This window comes from Brachypodium distachyon, chromosome 2, assembly GCF_000005505.3.
Source record: "Brachypodium distachyon strain Bd21 chromosome 2, Brachypodium_distachyon_v3.0, whole genome shotgun sequence".
Taxonomy (NCBI): Eukaryota; Viridiplantae; Streptophyta; class Magnoliopsida; order Poales; family Poaceae; genus Brachypodium; species Brachypodium distachyon.
This window is the reverse complement of record NC_016132.3, coordinates 51211646-51227476: the sequence shown is the minus strand read 5'-3', so window position 1 is coordinate 51227476 and position 15831 is coordinate 51211646. Positions and strand designations below refer to the sequence as shown.

General features: G+C 43.1%; 3 protein-coding genes across 4 annotated transcripts; all 3 read left to right on the top strand.

Annotated features, from left to right (window-relative positions):
• Positions 1-258: 258 nt before the first annotated feature.
• Positions 259-4782, top strand: LOC100824166 (universal stress protein PHOS32). Of its 2 annotated transcripts, XR_002964039.1 has the most exons (3): positions 259-1405; positions 4130-4245; positions 4354-4782. XR_002964039.1 is itself a non-coding variant. In XM_003564314.4 (2 exons), the coding sequence occupies exons 1-2, from the start codon at positions 610-612 to the stop codon at positions 4359-4361; spliced, it is 804 nt and encodes a 267-aa protein (XP_003564362.1). In that variant the 5' UTR covers positions 277-609; the 3' UTR covers positions 4362-4782. The 2 variants fall into 2 exon arrangements, 1 of the variants encoding a protein (XP_003564362.1); XM_003564314.4 differs by lacking the exon at positions 4130-4245 and having other exon boundaries at positions 277-1405.
• A 152-nt stretch (positions 4783-4934) lies between these two features.
• On the top strand, positions 4935-8283 carry LOC100823857 (5' exonuclease Apollo). The gene is made up of 4 exons (XM_003564313.4): positions 4935-5768; positions 5850-6058; positions 6790-6897; positions 7192-8283. The coding sequence occupies exons 1-4, from the start codon at positions 5264-5266 to the stop codon at positions 7885-7887; spliced, it is 1518 nt and encodes a 505-aa protein (XP_003564361.2). The 5' UTR covers positions 4935-5263; the 3' UTR covers positions 7888-8283.
• Positions 8284-9627: 1344 nt separating this feature from the next.
• Positions 9628-15773, top strand: LOC100823551 (diacylglycerol kinase 5). Its single transcript, XM_003564312.4, has 13 exons — positions 9628-9863; positions 11486-11696; positions 11813-11935; positions 12054-12182; positions 12559-12644; positions 12735-12858; positions 13350-13398; positions 13532-13614; positions 13696-13763; positions 13932-14006; positions 14538-14625; positions 14747-14866; positions 15308-15773. The coding sequence occupies exons 1-13, from the start codon at positions 9802-9804 to the stop codon at positions 15617-15619; spliced, it is 1530 nt and encodes a 509-aa protein (XP_003564360.2). The 5' UTR covers positions 9628-9801; the 3' UTR covers positions 15620-15773.
• Positions 15774-15831: the final 58 nt, after the last annotated feature.

Below are 15831 nucleotides of genomic sequence, written 5' to 3'. Positions count from 1 at the left end.
ACAGGCAGCAACCGGAAAAGAAGGAAAAAGTCAGTGCGGTTCGTCAGCTACGGTGCTACACATCCATGGCCGTTGACCAAAGTCCGCATGTACTTGATCTAACTGACACCCCACTAATTTTTGGATGATTAATTCAAGCACATACAATTGTAGTCATATGGTAGAACTAGCGAAGCAAATAAAACCCCAAAGTTGCTATCTTCTGAATTTGTGATGTACTGCCATGCCAGGTTTTTAGTTTCTCCAGCTCCGTTGGAAAATGAACCGACTTTTTGACCTGAGGCAGTTTAGGACAATAAGCAGACGTGAAGAGCACCGGATGGAAGAGCAGGGGAAGATCGAGAAGGATTAAGAAAAGCGGAGCAGAAAAGGACACACCATTAGGCAGAGCTACGTGCGTGTACGACAAGTTATTCTTCCCCAAATCACACAGCACTCCCCAGTTGAAGAGGCTCTTTCTCTCGATTCCTCCATTTCAATCCGAGACCCCCACTCACCATCTCCTCGCCTCGGATCGGATCAGAGCACCACCGGAAAATTCCAGAATAAACACACGAAAACTCGGAAGCAGCAAGAGTTAGCGCGAAAACCCTAGCCCTCGACAACACCATGGCGGCTAACTCCTCCTCCCCGTCGGCCGGCGGCGGCGACGTGGCCTCCCCTTCGCTGCCGCCGGTGCGTCTCTCGGCGGCGCAGGCGGCGACGATCCAGCCCTCCTCCCCGCGCTACTTCTTCTCCTCGCTGGCCGGCGGCAACGCCTCCTCCCACCGGCGCATCGCCATCGCCGTCGACCTCTCCGACGAGTCCGCCTTCGCAGTTCGCTGGGCCGTGCAGAACTACCTCCGTCCCGGTGACGCCGTTGTTCTCCTGCACGTGCGACCCACCTCCGTCCTCTACGGGGCCGACTGGGGCTCCATCCCCGTCTCCGTCTCCGACGACGACGGCAGCGCCGACGGCGAGGACGCCCCCGCGGCCACCGCTGAGGGCGCCGAGGCGGCCTCCGCGGAGGAGCTGCAGAAGAAGCGAGAGGAGGACTTTGACACCTTCACATCGACCAAGTCTCAGGACCTGGCGCAGCCGCTGGTCGCTGCACAGATCCCCTTTAAGATCCACGTCGTCAAGGATCATGACATGAAGGAGCGGTTATGCCTCGAGGCCGAGCGCCTTGGCTTGTCCGCTATGATCATGGGAAGCCGTGGCTTCGGTGCCTCGCGGAAGGGTGGGAAGGGGAGACTCGGGAGTGTTAGTGATTATTGTGTGCATCACTGTGTCTGCCCGGTTGTGGTTGTTCGCTACCCGGATGATGCTGCAGGTATCGCTGGGGAGGCAGCAGGAGCAACAGATGAGCTGCACACTGTGCCTGAGGATGAGCCAGTGTATCATGATGCACCTGACGCTCACAAAGGTCTACCCCTTTACTCCACACTTCACAGTTCTGACTCTCTATGCTGATTTTAGTTCTCCTTGAGGTGTTCTATTAAGTAATTTACTACAGAAATGTATGGTATGGAACTGAACTAGTATAGAAATTTCTCGGTAACTAATTCAGCAAGAAATTTCATTCAGTAAGTGAATACAGCTGTGATCGTTCAAAATTATAACGGTGGTGACAAGCCTGATGGCCTAGTCTTGTTGACTGTTTGATTTGGTTATGTTTTGACTAGCCACTGTAGTTCACGATTGCTTATAGTCTGTTTCACGAAAGATTTCCCACTGCTCCTAGAATTGCTGCTGGAAATATTTGAAAAAGACACATAGGTATATCAAAGTATGAGATTATGAATTAAATTCCTCAGTTGTAAAAAGGAAATTCCTCTGCTTCTGGCACCGCATCCATCTTTGCTGATGTTACCTCATGTTGTTTCTTACTCCTTCTGTGTCTAAATACATGACATGAGCCTGTTCCAATCAAACATTTTTAGGTTGGACTATCAATGTAAAAAGTATTACCAACATCGACAACGTCAAATTGATACTAGATCCATCACAAGATATACTTAAAACAATATTTTCAAAGAAATTGACGGTCCAATTGTCATGTTCAAGACCCTGTCAATGTCCTAAACGACATGTATTTTGACAAAGAGGTAGTACATTTCCTTTGTTATGCTTGTGCAAGCAGTTGTACGTGGAGAGAATTTCTTAACATTTTACTCGGTGAGGCAAGATCTGGGTAATGTGGAAGTATTAGCTCAATTTGACATTTTGTAGTTTTCTTATCTAGACACTAAGAGTGTGAACGTGAGATAAATAGTGCAGCCACAGAGTTCAAATACTAAAAGAAGATTTAAATAGTTATACTATGATTATATACTTATATGCAACCCTTTTATGGATCATTTTGTCCGCTGGTCATATCATCATATGCTTCTTTTGGATAGATGAATTTAAAACAAGTGCCAATGTATATGTAATTAATTTTGTATCTATATAGCTGACAGCACAGTTGTATTCTATTTATATGGAAATAGTGATATCTCTTATACAACCATAATAGTTTTAATTATATCTGATGAATCTGCTCCATGTAATCTGGGCCCACCAAAAATAAGTGGTGTAAGTATTTCTCTTCTTCTCCTATTTAATACGGGAGTTTCTGGACTTTCAAAGCAAATATGGAACTCTATAAAATAATATCAGAGGTAGACTTAAAGCATGATAAAATTCTATCTAAAGTTTTCTATTTGTGCTAAATTGAAACAGGTAGTCTGTAGTTTACGCAAATTGGTATTTAATATCAAAGAAATTTTTGCATCTTGGAACATGTGTAGCTTCCTGCATTATTTATGTGTGATTAAAAGTTGCTCCAAACGATTTTGTGATTCAGCTAAAGCAACGCAACAATATTCACATAAAGTTATTATATTTTTTGAAAGGTTTAATCTGCCTCATTTAAATTTTTGATTGTCAGCTACCTTCTTAGAATGTAGTATTCATTTAAGAGTGCTTCCTGTTTGGAAGGTTTCTTTTAGGGTCACATTTAGTTTGATCAGCTCACGCTTTTGAAATTCAGAAGGGCATTTTACCTACATACATATCATTTGGCTTTCTCCCGCTCTAATCCTTTGTAGTTATGGTGCAATACTTATTTTAGTTATTTACTTCCTAAGTTCATAGTATTCCACCCATTTAAAAATATATTGCATATATAATATTAGTGGGTGAACCGGTGAAGTGATTAATAAGTTTATAAATTCAAGGGAAGGACAAGAGAATGGTCATGCTTGTCCTCCTTGCTTATAAAGTGATCGTGTTGCTTTTAAATGTAACAGAGTGAGCATGACATAAATAAGGGCAAATAAGAAAAAACATCAATAAATTCACATGCATGCCCAGATGCCCTATATATTGTGAAGCCAGAGCCAGACAGATAAACCATACACCTTTATAAATAGATACGGAGGGAGTATTAGCCCAGCTCCCTCCTCTTTTCTCTTACAATGCAGAGTGATAGGATCACCCTTTCTCTGATTATCTTTAGTTCATCTGTTACTTTCATCCGCATCTGATATTACCTTCTCCTTGCTGCAGTGCACAACATTTTCTCTAGATTACTCTTTACATTCAGTTATTTCACCCCACAATTCATCACCCGCAGATTATTGATTGGAATATTGTAGTCGATACCTTCGTACCTCTAAGGGACCTCATAGCAGCCCTACTAGCCTGTTACCGTGTGTATGTGTACTGCAGGATATCCAGTTCATAACTGTATACATGTATTGATCTTCTATATATGCATTCTTTATTGGAACAAATGGCATGTACCAGGGGCCTGTTTAGTTCACCACCAAATTTTTGTGGTGATAATTTTTTGCAACAGTTGTCACAATTTTTCAATTACGATTGTGGGCTGAAAAGTGGGACAACATGTATAACCAATAAGGCCCTTTAAATGGACATTCACCCTGTATACAGCAAAAATTGTAGGATGTGCTATGCACTAAAATTTCAGCTATAATCTGCCTAAAAGCCCAAATTTTTTCAGATTGTTGGAGACATACTGGGGAGGGTAAAGGTTTAACATTCGTAAGATGCTCTGATTGTTGTGAATGTTATTCTGCCATTCATGTCATAATATGCAATCATCTGTGGGAGCAAATCAAGATTCCTCATTTTCCTTGTGCAGCGATTTACAATGGTGCCTTTTGAAGGTCCTTTGAAGTACGAGTGTCAAACAGAAGAAACACCAAGATAATGTTCCTCTTTTCGTGTTTCTTCTGTTTGCCACTCATTTTTTTTAAAGTACACCTATTCTGCACACATGTTTTCAATTGCTGCCTCATATGACAAGTGCACTTGTTCATGAAACTCCCTACTTAACTTGCTGGTAACTCTGTTCGTTCACTGCAGAAAACTGAGGCAATGGCATGCAACTGCAGCGCAAGGAGAACATGAGGCTTGTACCAAGGCGATCCCTGTGTACCTGAGCGGCATGACTGGATGCTTATCTTTGGCTTCTGTATCCACTGCATAAGTGAATATCACAAACTGGGTTGGTCAGCAGGCTACTTTTGCATTTTGAGTTAGTACCAGGCTCTCGGATCACCGGAGTCTTTGTGTTGATTTGCGATGCCAGACGTTTATGCTTGGACAGCAGGTAGACTGAACTATTCCTGTGTGCGCATGCTGTCTGTTTATGTTGGATCCTGGACCTGTAAGCCCCGTGTTGTATTATCCCTAGTTTTCGGCATTTGGACGCTTGGGTAATGGACACTGCTTGTTTCTCTGTACATGTTTGTAAGACAGGTTTGTGCCAAAATAAATACCATGTTGACATCTTTTCTTGAGAAATACTAGTACCATGTTGACAAGTGAGTTATCAGTACACGAGATAGAGATATGCTACTCCCAGTATTGTCGTAAATTAAACTTTGTTTATTGATAAAAATTTTTAGCATAGTAGTACAACGTAGTAGGAGTACCAAATAAATATACTGTTAAAACATACTCCCTCCGTCTCATATTAAATGTTGAAATATTACATGTATCTAAATGTTTTTTGGTATAAATACGTTCATGTTTGGACAAATTGAATCACTTGATATAGAACGGAGGGAGTAGTTTTATGTTGTACTTCCTCGGATCCTAAATTTTTTGTTGTTGTTTTAGTACAAAAGGTATTTATTAGTATTGATTTGGTAGTAAAGATGTAATTTTTTTACTCCTTCCGATTGAAATTACTAACCGAAATATTACATATATCTAGACGTTTTTTAGACATAAATACATTCATATTTGGACAAATTTGAGACAAAGTAGCATGTGTCTGAGGGAGTATTATAATTTTAGTCATGATAATATCCCTCTTAGAAATGGAAGGAGTATATACACACGGCTAGCATTTTCGTTTTTGGCGCGCGTCTCCTCTTTTTCCCTCCTTCACCCTTTCAGAAAGGTCACAAATCACCCAAAAACGCAGCAGCCGCGAGGCGGCGGCGGCGCATTGGCGACTGGCGACTGGCGAGCCATGGACGAAGGAGTGGTGTCCGTGGATAAGTTCAGCGGCGGCAGCCAGGCCTACTTCCTGACGCACCTCCACCAGGACCACACCCGCGGCCTCGACGCCGTGCGCGGGTGGCGCCACGGCCCGCTCTACTGCTCCCCCATCACGGCGCGGCTCCTCCCCACCCGCTTCCCGGGGATCGACGTCTCCCTTCTCCGGCCCATCGCGCCCGGCGCCTCCGCCTCCCTGTCGCTCACCTCCCCAATCTCCGGCCGCCCCATCTCCCTTCTCGTCACCGCCATCCCCGCCCTCCACTGCCCCGGTACCCACCCCTCCCAAACCCTTCTGATTTGCTCGCCTCTGCTCACTAAAAGCTGCTAATCCTTGTCCGTGTATCGCATAGGTTCGCTCATGTACCTCTTCCGCGGCGATCTCGGATGCAGGCTGTACACTGGGGATTTCCGGTGGGAGTTGGGATGTGAGGAGGCGCGGTCCGCTAAGAAGGCGCTTCTCCACGCGCTTGCCGGGGATAGCGTGGACGTGCTCTATTTGGACAACACGTACTGCTACCCTTCGCTCAACTTCCCTCCACGCCGCGTCGTCGCTGAGCAGGTCAGATTTGCTTCGATCCTTGTGATGATTGTGCCAATAATGGCCCTGTCGATGCGATAGTGTTACTTTATTGTAAGGGTGGTGGCGACTGAAATGTTCTATGCTAGCAAGATTAGTCGGGGTGGATCTTGATAAATGTCCTCGTCCCGTGATCCCATTCTTGCAGTGAAGGTATCCAGAATGAGCAGATAGACTTATATGCGGCAGTGGTCAATAGCAGCTTTTACACTCCTATGTGTTTATTCATTAAACAACTCATAATTAGTATTTGCATAAGAAATGGGCACATCTTGTTAATGCCACTCAAAGCAAAATGTCAGAATCAAATGTGAAAACCAATGTGTGTACATCATTTCTAAAGATGCATCATCAAGAGGCTGGAGACTAACCATTCAGCAATTTAGATGTCCCAGTTGCTATTTTACTGAAAATAGGGTGATGCTAGTGAGTACAAACTAGAGTTGTAGTGGACTGTACATACAGAAGAGTAGGCACATTGGTCTGTACATTGGTCTGTACAATGCATACTATGATAGACTGTACAATGCATAAGTTCCCTCCTGAATGGACTGTACATACAGAAGAGTAATTTATACAAAAGGTGTCCCGGCCAGCTTATATGGAAAGCCCAATCAAAGCAAGTTTGCTGGTGTTGCCAGCTTGCAACTTTATGCGCTCATAATGCTATGTTGGTTCTTCTATACTAATCTTTTCTTAGTTTTGAGGTGCAGATAGTTAATATTATCCAGGCTCATCCTGATCATGAAGTTATTATTGGTGTTGATACTCTTGGAAAAGAAGACCTCTTGCTTCATTTATCCAGAGCTCTGCAAATGAAGGTGCTAAGCCTGTTTTCCTCATCATACTCTCTATTCATCTTCATGATCTGATATCTTTGCTATTTTCCTAATGCAGTCTATTATTCAATGTAAGGTTTTTCTAATATCAATGTTAAGTTGTTGTCCCCTGATTATCTAAATAAAAGAAGTTCACCCCTGATCAACCCATCTAGAGTCTAAGATTCAGTTTAGCCATTATAACTGTGATACGCACACTACATTGTATCTGCTTTATGAAAACTACACATTGAACTTCTGGATGCTAATTCTTTCTTTCCACACTTTCCCTATCAGATATGGGTCTGGCCCCAGCGCCTACTCACAATGCACCTTCTAGGTATTGATGACAACCAGGAGATCTTCACAACGCAGACCAGCTTGACGAGGATCCGTGCTGTTCCAAGATACAGTCTGACCATTGAGAGTCTTGAAGCTTTAAACACAGTATGCCCAACTATTGGAATCATGCCTTCCGGTATCCCCTGGCTATGGAAAAACAGTGAGGGAAAGGCCAAGTCTAGTGGTAAATCACCAACAAAATCTTTCAGATGCAAAGCACAAGAGCGGGATGTAGGCACAATAGAAATGGACTATGACCCCTTGTCACCACCGAAGCTATTTGAGAATGATTCTTATGCTCTGCCATACTCCGAGCATGCTTGTTTCTCAGAGTTAGAGGCTTTTATGCAAGCAGTGCGACCGTCAACAGTTATGGGAATCGTCAGCAGATCATTTTGTTATGTGAACCCTCGCCATCACTTCGGTCATCTTTGTAGAGATGATGTGTACTCTGACAAGACACCTGTAAAGAAAAGTGGACATACTGGAAGCTTGACACCTAAGAGAAGACCGAGTGGTTCAAAGACCCCGAAAGAAAGGATGGTCAGGATTTCTAGTTCAACATTGTTCAGAAGCAGAGTTATAATGAAAAGGAAGGAGTGTCGTGGTGCAAGGATAGAAGAACCTGAAGAACCTATCGGTGTCACTTGAGTTTTCTCCCAAGTAAACTTTATTTTGCTCCTATAAAGATTAACAGCCAAAGAACCTACCATTGTCACTTGAGTTATCTCCCCAAGTAAAGTATATTAATAACAGGATGGTGGAAGTTTAACAACTGGATGGTGGGAACCGTGGAAGGGAAATCTTCTGATCAAACTAACCAGCTTGGTTGTGTGGGTGCTATCGCTGCCCATCTGATTCAGAACACCGTTGTGTTGGCAAGATGCATTTCATACTCGGTTAGCTTTATAGCCTTTTTTGGCAGTTTACTTTGCATTTTGTATAGCCCTGCTACTCCTTCAGTACTTAGATATAAAGTTTGTATCCAGTAATTTTACTTTACTCAAGTGGATCCTTCCAAAAATTCAGGAAAAAGCAGTTAGTTCAGTTGCATTGCACTCCCTCCTGCTTTGAAACGTCACCGATGTAGCTGTTGGATAGGCGCACCGGGGCAGGAAGCGACGGCAATGGCGACACACTGTCGGCGTGAGAGCTTTCGGCACCGATTTTCAGCTAACATGCCCGATACTTTGGACATCCGGAAAGAAGTAAAGCCCTTTGCACCACCAGGTCAGATCAGGAGGGTTGCAAAAGGCAGAGGAGGAGATGTTTCGATCACAGCAGGAATCTCTCTTGCTTCCGACACGAGGGCATCCACCCCGGGCCATATCTATCCTGCATGCTGGGGTGATGCTGTTGTCCCAACGTCCAAAGTGGGAAGAAGCTTGCCCTGAAGGTGCGCATCGCCGCTTCGTACCGGAGTCTTTTCGTGGACCGAAAAAAAGAAGGTGAAAACCGAAACGTCATGGTCGACGCATATGGTGATCAGTACGTTGCATCTTGCATGTTTCTCGGCGGTGCGTGTTGACTGTTGCTGCGTCACGGGGTAGATGCCTTTTGTCTTCCTAGGATACGGAACTTGTCAAATCTCAACGGAGAAGTTCGGCACACACGAGCTTTTTAGTGCGGAAACTGAGATCACAAACTACGAATGTTTTGATACACGGTAGCTACGAACAAAATTAACACGCTGCATGGCCCGCCCGGTACGGTATAGGATCCTTTGAATTCCAAGATCACGTGGAGCTACCTGCAAAGGCCTGCTTAAGATTCTGATGCTCATCGAGATAGGCGACCGACATTGCCCCGTTGGTCCGACCTGTTCCACCGTTCCACGCACGCCGCCGCGGTCGCAGGGAAATGTACGTATAGCACGAGGAACCCTGGTCCCTGCAGCCGGCGGCTTGTGCGGTCTCGAGGACTCGAAGCTCGCTAGAACCGGACCCGATTCTAAGAGGAAAACCGAGCGGCCGAGCGAGACCGCTTCTTTGCTCAGGTCGCTGTCCCGCGGGATTCCGTTTCCTTCCCCGCACGGGATCCTTTGATCCTTTCACAGTCACAGCCGCGGCTTTTCCCCTGGTACAAGACAAATTAGCCATGGACACCATGGCACCGAGAAAGCTCAAACTAATCCACCCGAGATGGCCAAAAGCAGAGAGAGCTTCGAACCACCTCCAACCTCCATGGGCCAGACCAGCCACGCAGCACGAGTGCGACCGGTCCGACCGACCGGGTGAGCCTGGGAGATTCGACCGACCGACACACTGGCCCCACGGCGGCATTCCGATGGGCCCGCCTGCCAGCCGAGGGGGGCTCCCGTAAATAGAAGCCACGCGTCGGGGGCCGCACGTGGGCCCGCGCGGCGCTTTATAACACGCGTGCACGCCCTCGCCGAAAATTCCAATTTCCATCTCCCACCCCACCCGCCTCCTTCCTCGAGCTCACCACCGCACGGCGGCCACGGAGCGAGGGCAGGGAGGACAGAGGGAGGAATCCGATTCCTCCTCCCGCTCCCGCTCGTGGCTCGCCTCCGACCCCACCACCACCACCAGATAGATCACCGCCATGGCACGCCGCGCACTTTCGGCGCCCGTCCGCTCCCACCGATTCGCCTTCGCCGAACCTAGGTGCGTATCCGGTATCCCTAGCTAAGCTAGCTACTCCTCGTTGTTGATCGATCTGGTGTTTGGCGACCTCGCCTCCTTCGGTTTGCTTGTTGCGGAAGCGGGAATTTCGGGGTTTCCCTGGGGGTAAACGCGGCTTTCGTTTTTGGTATGGTACTGTATTGACTGGCTTGCCAAAAATGTAACTAATGCAGCGCTTCTGAATTTCTGATCTGGCCGAGGTGGGGTGAGGGTGGTGGTTTTGTTGGGACATAAAGGTTGAGTACGTAGTGCATTTTTGTTGCTTGTTTCGATGCTCCGCGTTACCTTTTCTGTCCTAGTCCGTTTGTGGTTCGGGTACGAATGTTTTAAATGGTGGTGCTGATTTACCGGTGCTTCTGTCCATGATCCGTCAGTGAGATCGATGTATGTAATGTTTGGTGTCTCGGTTTTTTCCAAGGATAAGGAATGCAGGAATTGAGAATTGAATATATCATGGTGTATAGTTTGTGTTTCGCGTAGTTCGTTTGAATGTAGTTCTAAGTTTTCAGGCTGAGTGCGTCGAATCTGTGACTCTAAATCGACTGTTCAGTGAGCGGGAGGGTAACTACAATTTGAGCACTTTTATTTATTTATTTATTTTGAAACAGCAATTCAAATTTATTACTCGGTACCTCTTTATCAGACTTCAAATCGCTGCTTGCAACAGCGGCAACTACAAGTTTTCAACTATGAATTACACGAGTTGATTTGGGATCATTGATGGGCTGATGGCTCTCTTGTTTCGATTATTCCAGATGACCAATTGTAGTCTGGGTTGAGTTTTGTGACCAAACAGTCATTGATAATTAACACTGCTATAATTCATTTCAAGGATGACAGTGACAATGACTAATATCTACCTCTTCATTGGAAGGGATGGATGTGCTTTCACGCTATTTCGAACTTAAACAACTTTGAATTTTGAAGCAGCTGAAAGTATACAAGTTTAGCGAAGTTCTTTGTCATCATATACTAGTAATATCAAGTTCTCAAAAAAATGATATAGTATTATTACTTTGAAACCATTTTTTAATAGGATGCATGCATGCCCTTACCAAAGACAGACTGCGCCCATTATTTATCAATAGTAATTATTCAGTGTGCCAAATGACAAGCAAATCAATGCAGCTGCTGTTGCAGGAAACATATCCCAATTTAAATCTGAAAATTGGTCACTAAATTTGACCTGCGGAAACTTTAAGAAATCCGTTAGTATGCCGATTGATATCTGTTCAGCCTCTAGTGACATACTGGCATTGTTGAAACCTACTACAAAAATAGTTTCACTTTTATCTAAACGATCCTAATATCATTTGTTTAGCAAGCAGTCTTTTTACTTTGTCCTTACTAAAAGACTCAAATATGCTCATGGATATAAACTTTGTTTCTGAATTGCACACTGAAACCTGCTTTCTGCTTACGCCAATGCATAAATTCCAACTAAATTTTACCGAGTATTCTGTTTGACAAACTGTACAAGGGTCAAATCAACAGAATTGATGTAAGAGGCCACTATTACATTTCGTGCAAAAGAGCATACCCAAAATAAACCTAGTAGGTTGCATGGTCTTGTATATCTTTGTAATGATGCATGAATATTGCAGGTTGCAAGATCCAATGGGGAACAGTGTCGAGAAAAACAACATACTGAAAGAATTCTACATTCCTACCTATATTTTCAAGGCGGAGTCTCCAAAAGAGCAAGTTTGTCAGATACCCAGTTGCCCAGTTATTGTTTTTATCAACACCAAAAGTGGTGGGCAACTGGGACATGATTTAATTGTGACGTACCGTAAGCTTCTCAATCATGCTCAGGTACATGTTGTCAATCTCACTGGATATACCTGTACATCATTACAGTTCTTGTGCATTTTTTAAGGCCAAACATAAATATATCTATTTAGGGCTATTTCTAAAATTCTGAACTGTAGGTGTTTGATCTACTTGAGGAAGCTCCAGACAAGGTCTTGCACGAATTCTATGGCAACTTGGAAAGGCTCAAGCTTGATGGAGATGATCTTGCTTCTGAAATCCATAGGAGATTGAGGCTAATAGTGAGTGCACCTAGGCATTTTTCTCCAAACATCCTACTAATTTTCCTACAATTTTTTTGTCCCGTTCCTTATTTTAACAGGCTTAACTTGCATAACTGTGGTCATGAAAATGAATTAGGTTGCTGGCGGCGATGGAACAGCAGGTTGGTTGCTTGGAGTTGTATCTGATCTCAAACTAGTTCATCCGCCTCCTGTTGCTACAGTTCCCCTGGGAACTGGAAATAACCTGCCATATTCCTTTGGATGGGTATGTATGTTGGCAGTAGTTAATCAAGACAATCTTTTCCATGTTACAACTTATTTTCTAGTTATACTAAATTACTAATGCAATTTGACGAAATGGCCTCAAATGTAGGCTTCAAATTATTTTCCCTTTTTGCTGTGCATAGACAAAATTTACTATCCTATTGTCATCTTCCACTTTAGTAGTTGTCGATGTTAGTGCCATAGATCTGTGTCATTTTCCGTTTAGAAACTTTAGGTAAACAACTCTTTCTTCTGTGGGGAGTTAAGATATTTCTCTTTACTTTGTCTTTTGTGATGTCATCTATATGTGTTAGTTGATATACAATACTTTATAAGATGGACTGTCAACTCAATAGTAGCACATACATGATATGCAGGGTAAGAAAAATCCTGGTACAGATCATGAGTCGGTCATATCGTTCCTACAGTTAGTAAAAGAAGCTAGAGAGATGAACATTGATAGGTGGGTTTCTTTTGTACAGTTTCACAATCCTTCTCTATGTAACCTTCATACGGATGTTGAATAACATTAGTGTGTACTACAATATTCCAGCTGGCATATGGTCATGAGGATGGAAAGCCCAAAAGGTTCTCACTGCGACCCAATTGCTGCTCCTGATTTACCACATTCCCTGCATGCATTTCGCCGTGTGCCGAAGACAGAACCAGAAGATATGGTAACTATGGCTGATTTGGACTAATTTTATGTATGTCCACATATTTAGATTTTTGTGCTAACTTATTTACTGCATTTGTTTTTCATATTCTTTTGTTTTTCCGTGAACTTGTTATTGGAAACTGCATTATCACCACGAGACCATTTTCGTTGTATACATTTGTCATGAGGGTGAGATAGTTTAGCGGACATATGAAATAGGTGGTGGAGCCTAACAAAGCTAGTCTATATTATGCATCAAGGACAACAGCATTCCAAAAAGTACACTTTATTGCTTGTGGTCTTTTTCCTTTTCCAAGATTTTCAAAATATCCATAGATGTAAAATTTATTTCACGTGACTTAATACATTTGTATGGTAGACTTGATTTGTACTGTATGTTCCCCCACTATAAAATGATAGTAATACCAAATATTGGAAAAGAGAAAATGAACCATTTGAATCTTGTGATTTGCATTGTCTCTGTATAAATTTCTTTCCTACTTGTCCCAGGAATATTCTTACACATTTCGCGGAGGGTTTTGGAATTATTTCAGTATGGGTGAGTTATTTGTTCAAAGTGTACTTTGTTGGTGGTCGAATTTTTTTTAACTGATTGAGCAGAAAGAAAAGAACAGAGTTTTTTGTTTAGCTAAACAGTCAGTGGCTGAAAGGCACTTTAATTCTGTCAACAGGAATGGATGCGCAAGTGTCTTACGCATTTCACTCTGAGAGGAAATTGCATCCAGAGAAATTCAAGAATCAGTTGTCTAATCAGGTTAATTTATGTATTAATAGCTTGGTTTTGATTTTCTCAAGGTTAGCACAAAGACCAACCTCATTTTGATCTGTAGCGCAGAAATCATATTTGAAGCTGGCATGCACACAGGGATGGTTCTGTGCCTCTTTAAATCATCCAATGTCACGGTAATTTCTTTCTTGGCACCGGCTTGGGTAAAAACTGGAATTTAGTCTTTGAAAAATTATGTCAGCGAAAAACTCACTATTAATTTTGTCCACCCTGAAAGAGCATGTTTGTTACATGACACTGCATTTGGCTCACATCATTCTTGGACGCCTTTCACTGGACAACAGGAATATTGCTCACCTTGCGAAAGTGAAGATAATGAAGAAATCTGGAAAGTGGGAAAACCTGGAAATTCCACAGAGGTATTTGTGCCGTGCTCACCCTTTTTCTGATATCGAAACTAGGCGCCGATGTCATTGTTTGGGGATTCTGTTCTCATCTTTGAGCACAGATGGAACTTTCAAATTTCAGTTGTATAAAAAGAAATTCCACTTCTAGCTTAAAGGCAGTGGGGGCACCTCATAAAATCCTCCCCTAAATTATTCCCCAGTTTCTAAATACTTGGCCAGTTGGCCCCATTTGACCCTGACCAATCAAACCCAGAAAATTGTGACGAATGATATTTTTCTAATTTAGTTTGATTATATTAAACTGTATGATTACATTTCTCCAAATATTTTTTTTTCTCGCCATGCACTTCCATAACATTTAATAATTTAATAATGCATTAGTCAAAGTTTAACTTCAGAGACCGTGCAAAGTCAAAAACAGGGTCAAGTATTTGGAAATAGAGTAATTAAGTACTGATTACTCTTGGTGATATGATTTTAGAGTGCTTTTCAAAATTTGATACTACTTTGTAATGTTCTGAACAAGTTTTTACACAAATGCAGTATCCGGTCCATTGTTTGTCTCAATTTACCCAGCTTCTCTGGTGGACTCAATCCCTGGGGAACACCAAGTAAAAGAAAGCAGAGAAAAGTGAGTATAAGACATGATGTTAACATCCCGCCAATGTCAAAATTCTGTTTCTGGGCTATTGTACTTAATCTAAAATTTTGTCTCTTAATAATACCATAATAATCAAATTATACTATTGCAGAGAGATTTGGTGATGCCTCCACTCGTGGATGATGGGCTTTTGGAGATTGTGGGTTTCAAAGATGCTTGGCATGGCCTTGTCTTGTTGTCTTCAAAAGGGCATGGCACTCGTCTTGCTCAGGTAAATATAAATACATGTTGAGCATGTACAATGCAGGGTGCTTAAGATGGTGCTAACAAAATTAAACCGGATTATTCTTAAGCACTAGTGCTTATTTCTATAGCAGAGGTGCCTAATTATTAATTAAGCACCTGTCCTATAGAACACAAGCACTAGTGCTTAAACAAAAACCGGTTTACTTTGTATAAGCACCTTGCATTGTACTACTTACGACTACCAGCCGTCCTTATTTGTGGAGCATCATGTAACTAGTCTCCAGGTCACCTCATCAATTAGGTGATGAATGCAAGGGTTGTTTACCAGTTCAAGTGTTGAATGACATAAGTTGCAATTTGCAAAACTAAATTAGTGAAGCTCCATGCTGAAATTTGCTCCAACAAATTTACACTGGCTACAACATATTTGATAGTCAATGGATACTGAAATTCTAATCATCCCCAGGCCCGCCGCGTTCGTTTTAAATTTCACAAGGGTGCAACTGACCATGCTTACATGAGAATTGACGGGGAGCCCTGGAAGCAGCCTCTTCCAGAAGACGATGGCAAGGTCATTGTGGAGATATCCCATGCCGGACAGGTCAAGATGCTAGCGACCAAAGACTGCATAGCTAAAGGCATCCACGAGTCCCCGGCTATGTCGACATACTATACAGAATCCAGCTCCAGCGATGAGGATGATGACTTCACAGAGGAGCGGAGAAACTTTGGTGCTGCCTTATCGTTCCGCTACATGGGTGATGTAAACAAACAGTAGAAGCTTGCTTCTTTCATTGAGCCCTGTACAGTTTGTCAGAGTAGGAACAGTTTGACTGCCGCGCTAATTTTGTGGAACACTCGACGCTGCCCCTGTAAGATCCTTTTTTCGGCAAGGTTGTTTGGGTATGACAAAGTTGTTGTGCCGTCCAGAATCTAGTGGAGTCACTATATTTTACTTGCTCCGATCCATAATAAGTGTGTACTAAATCC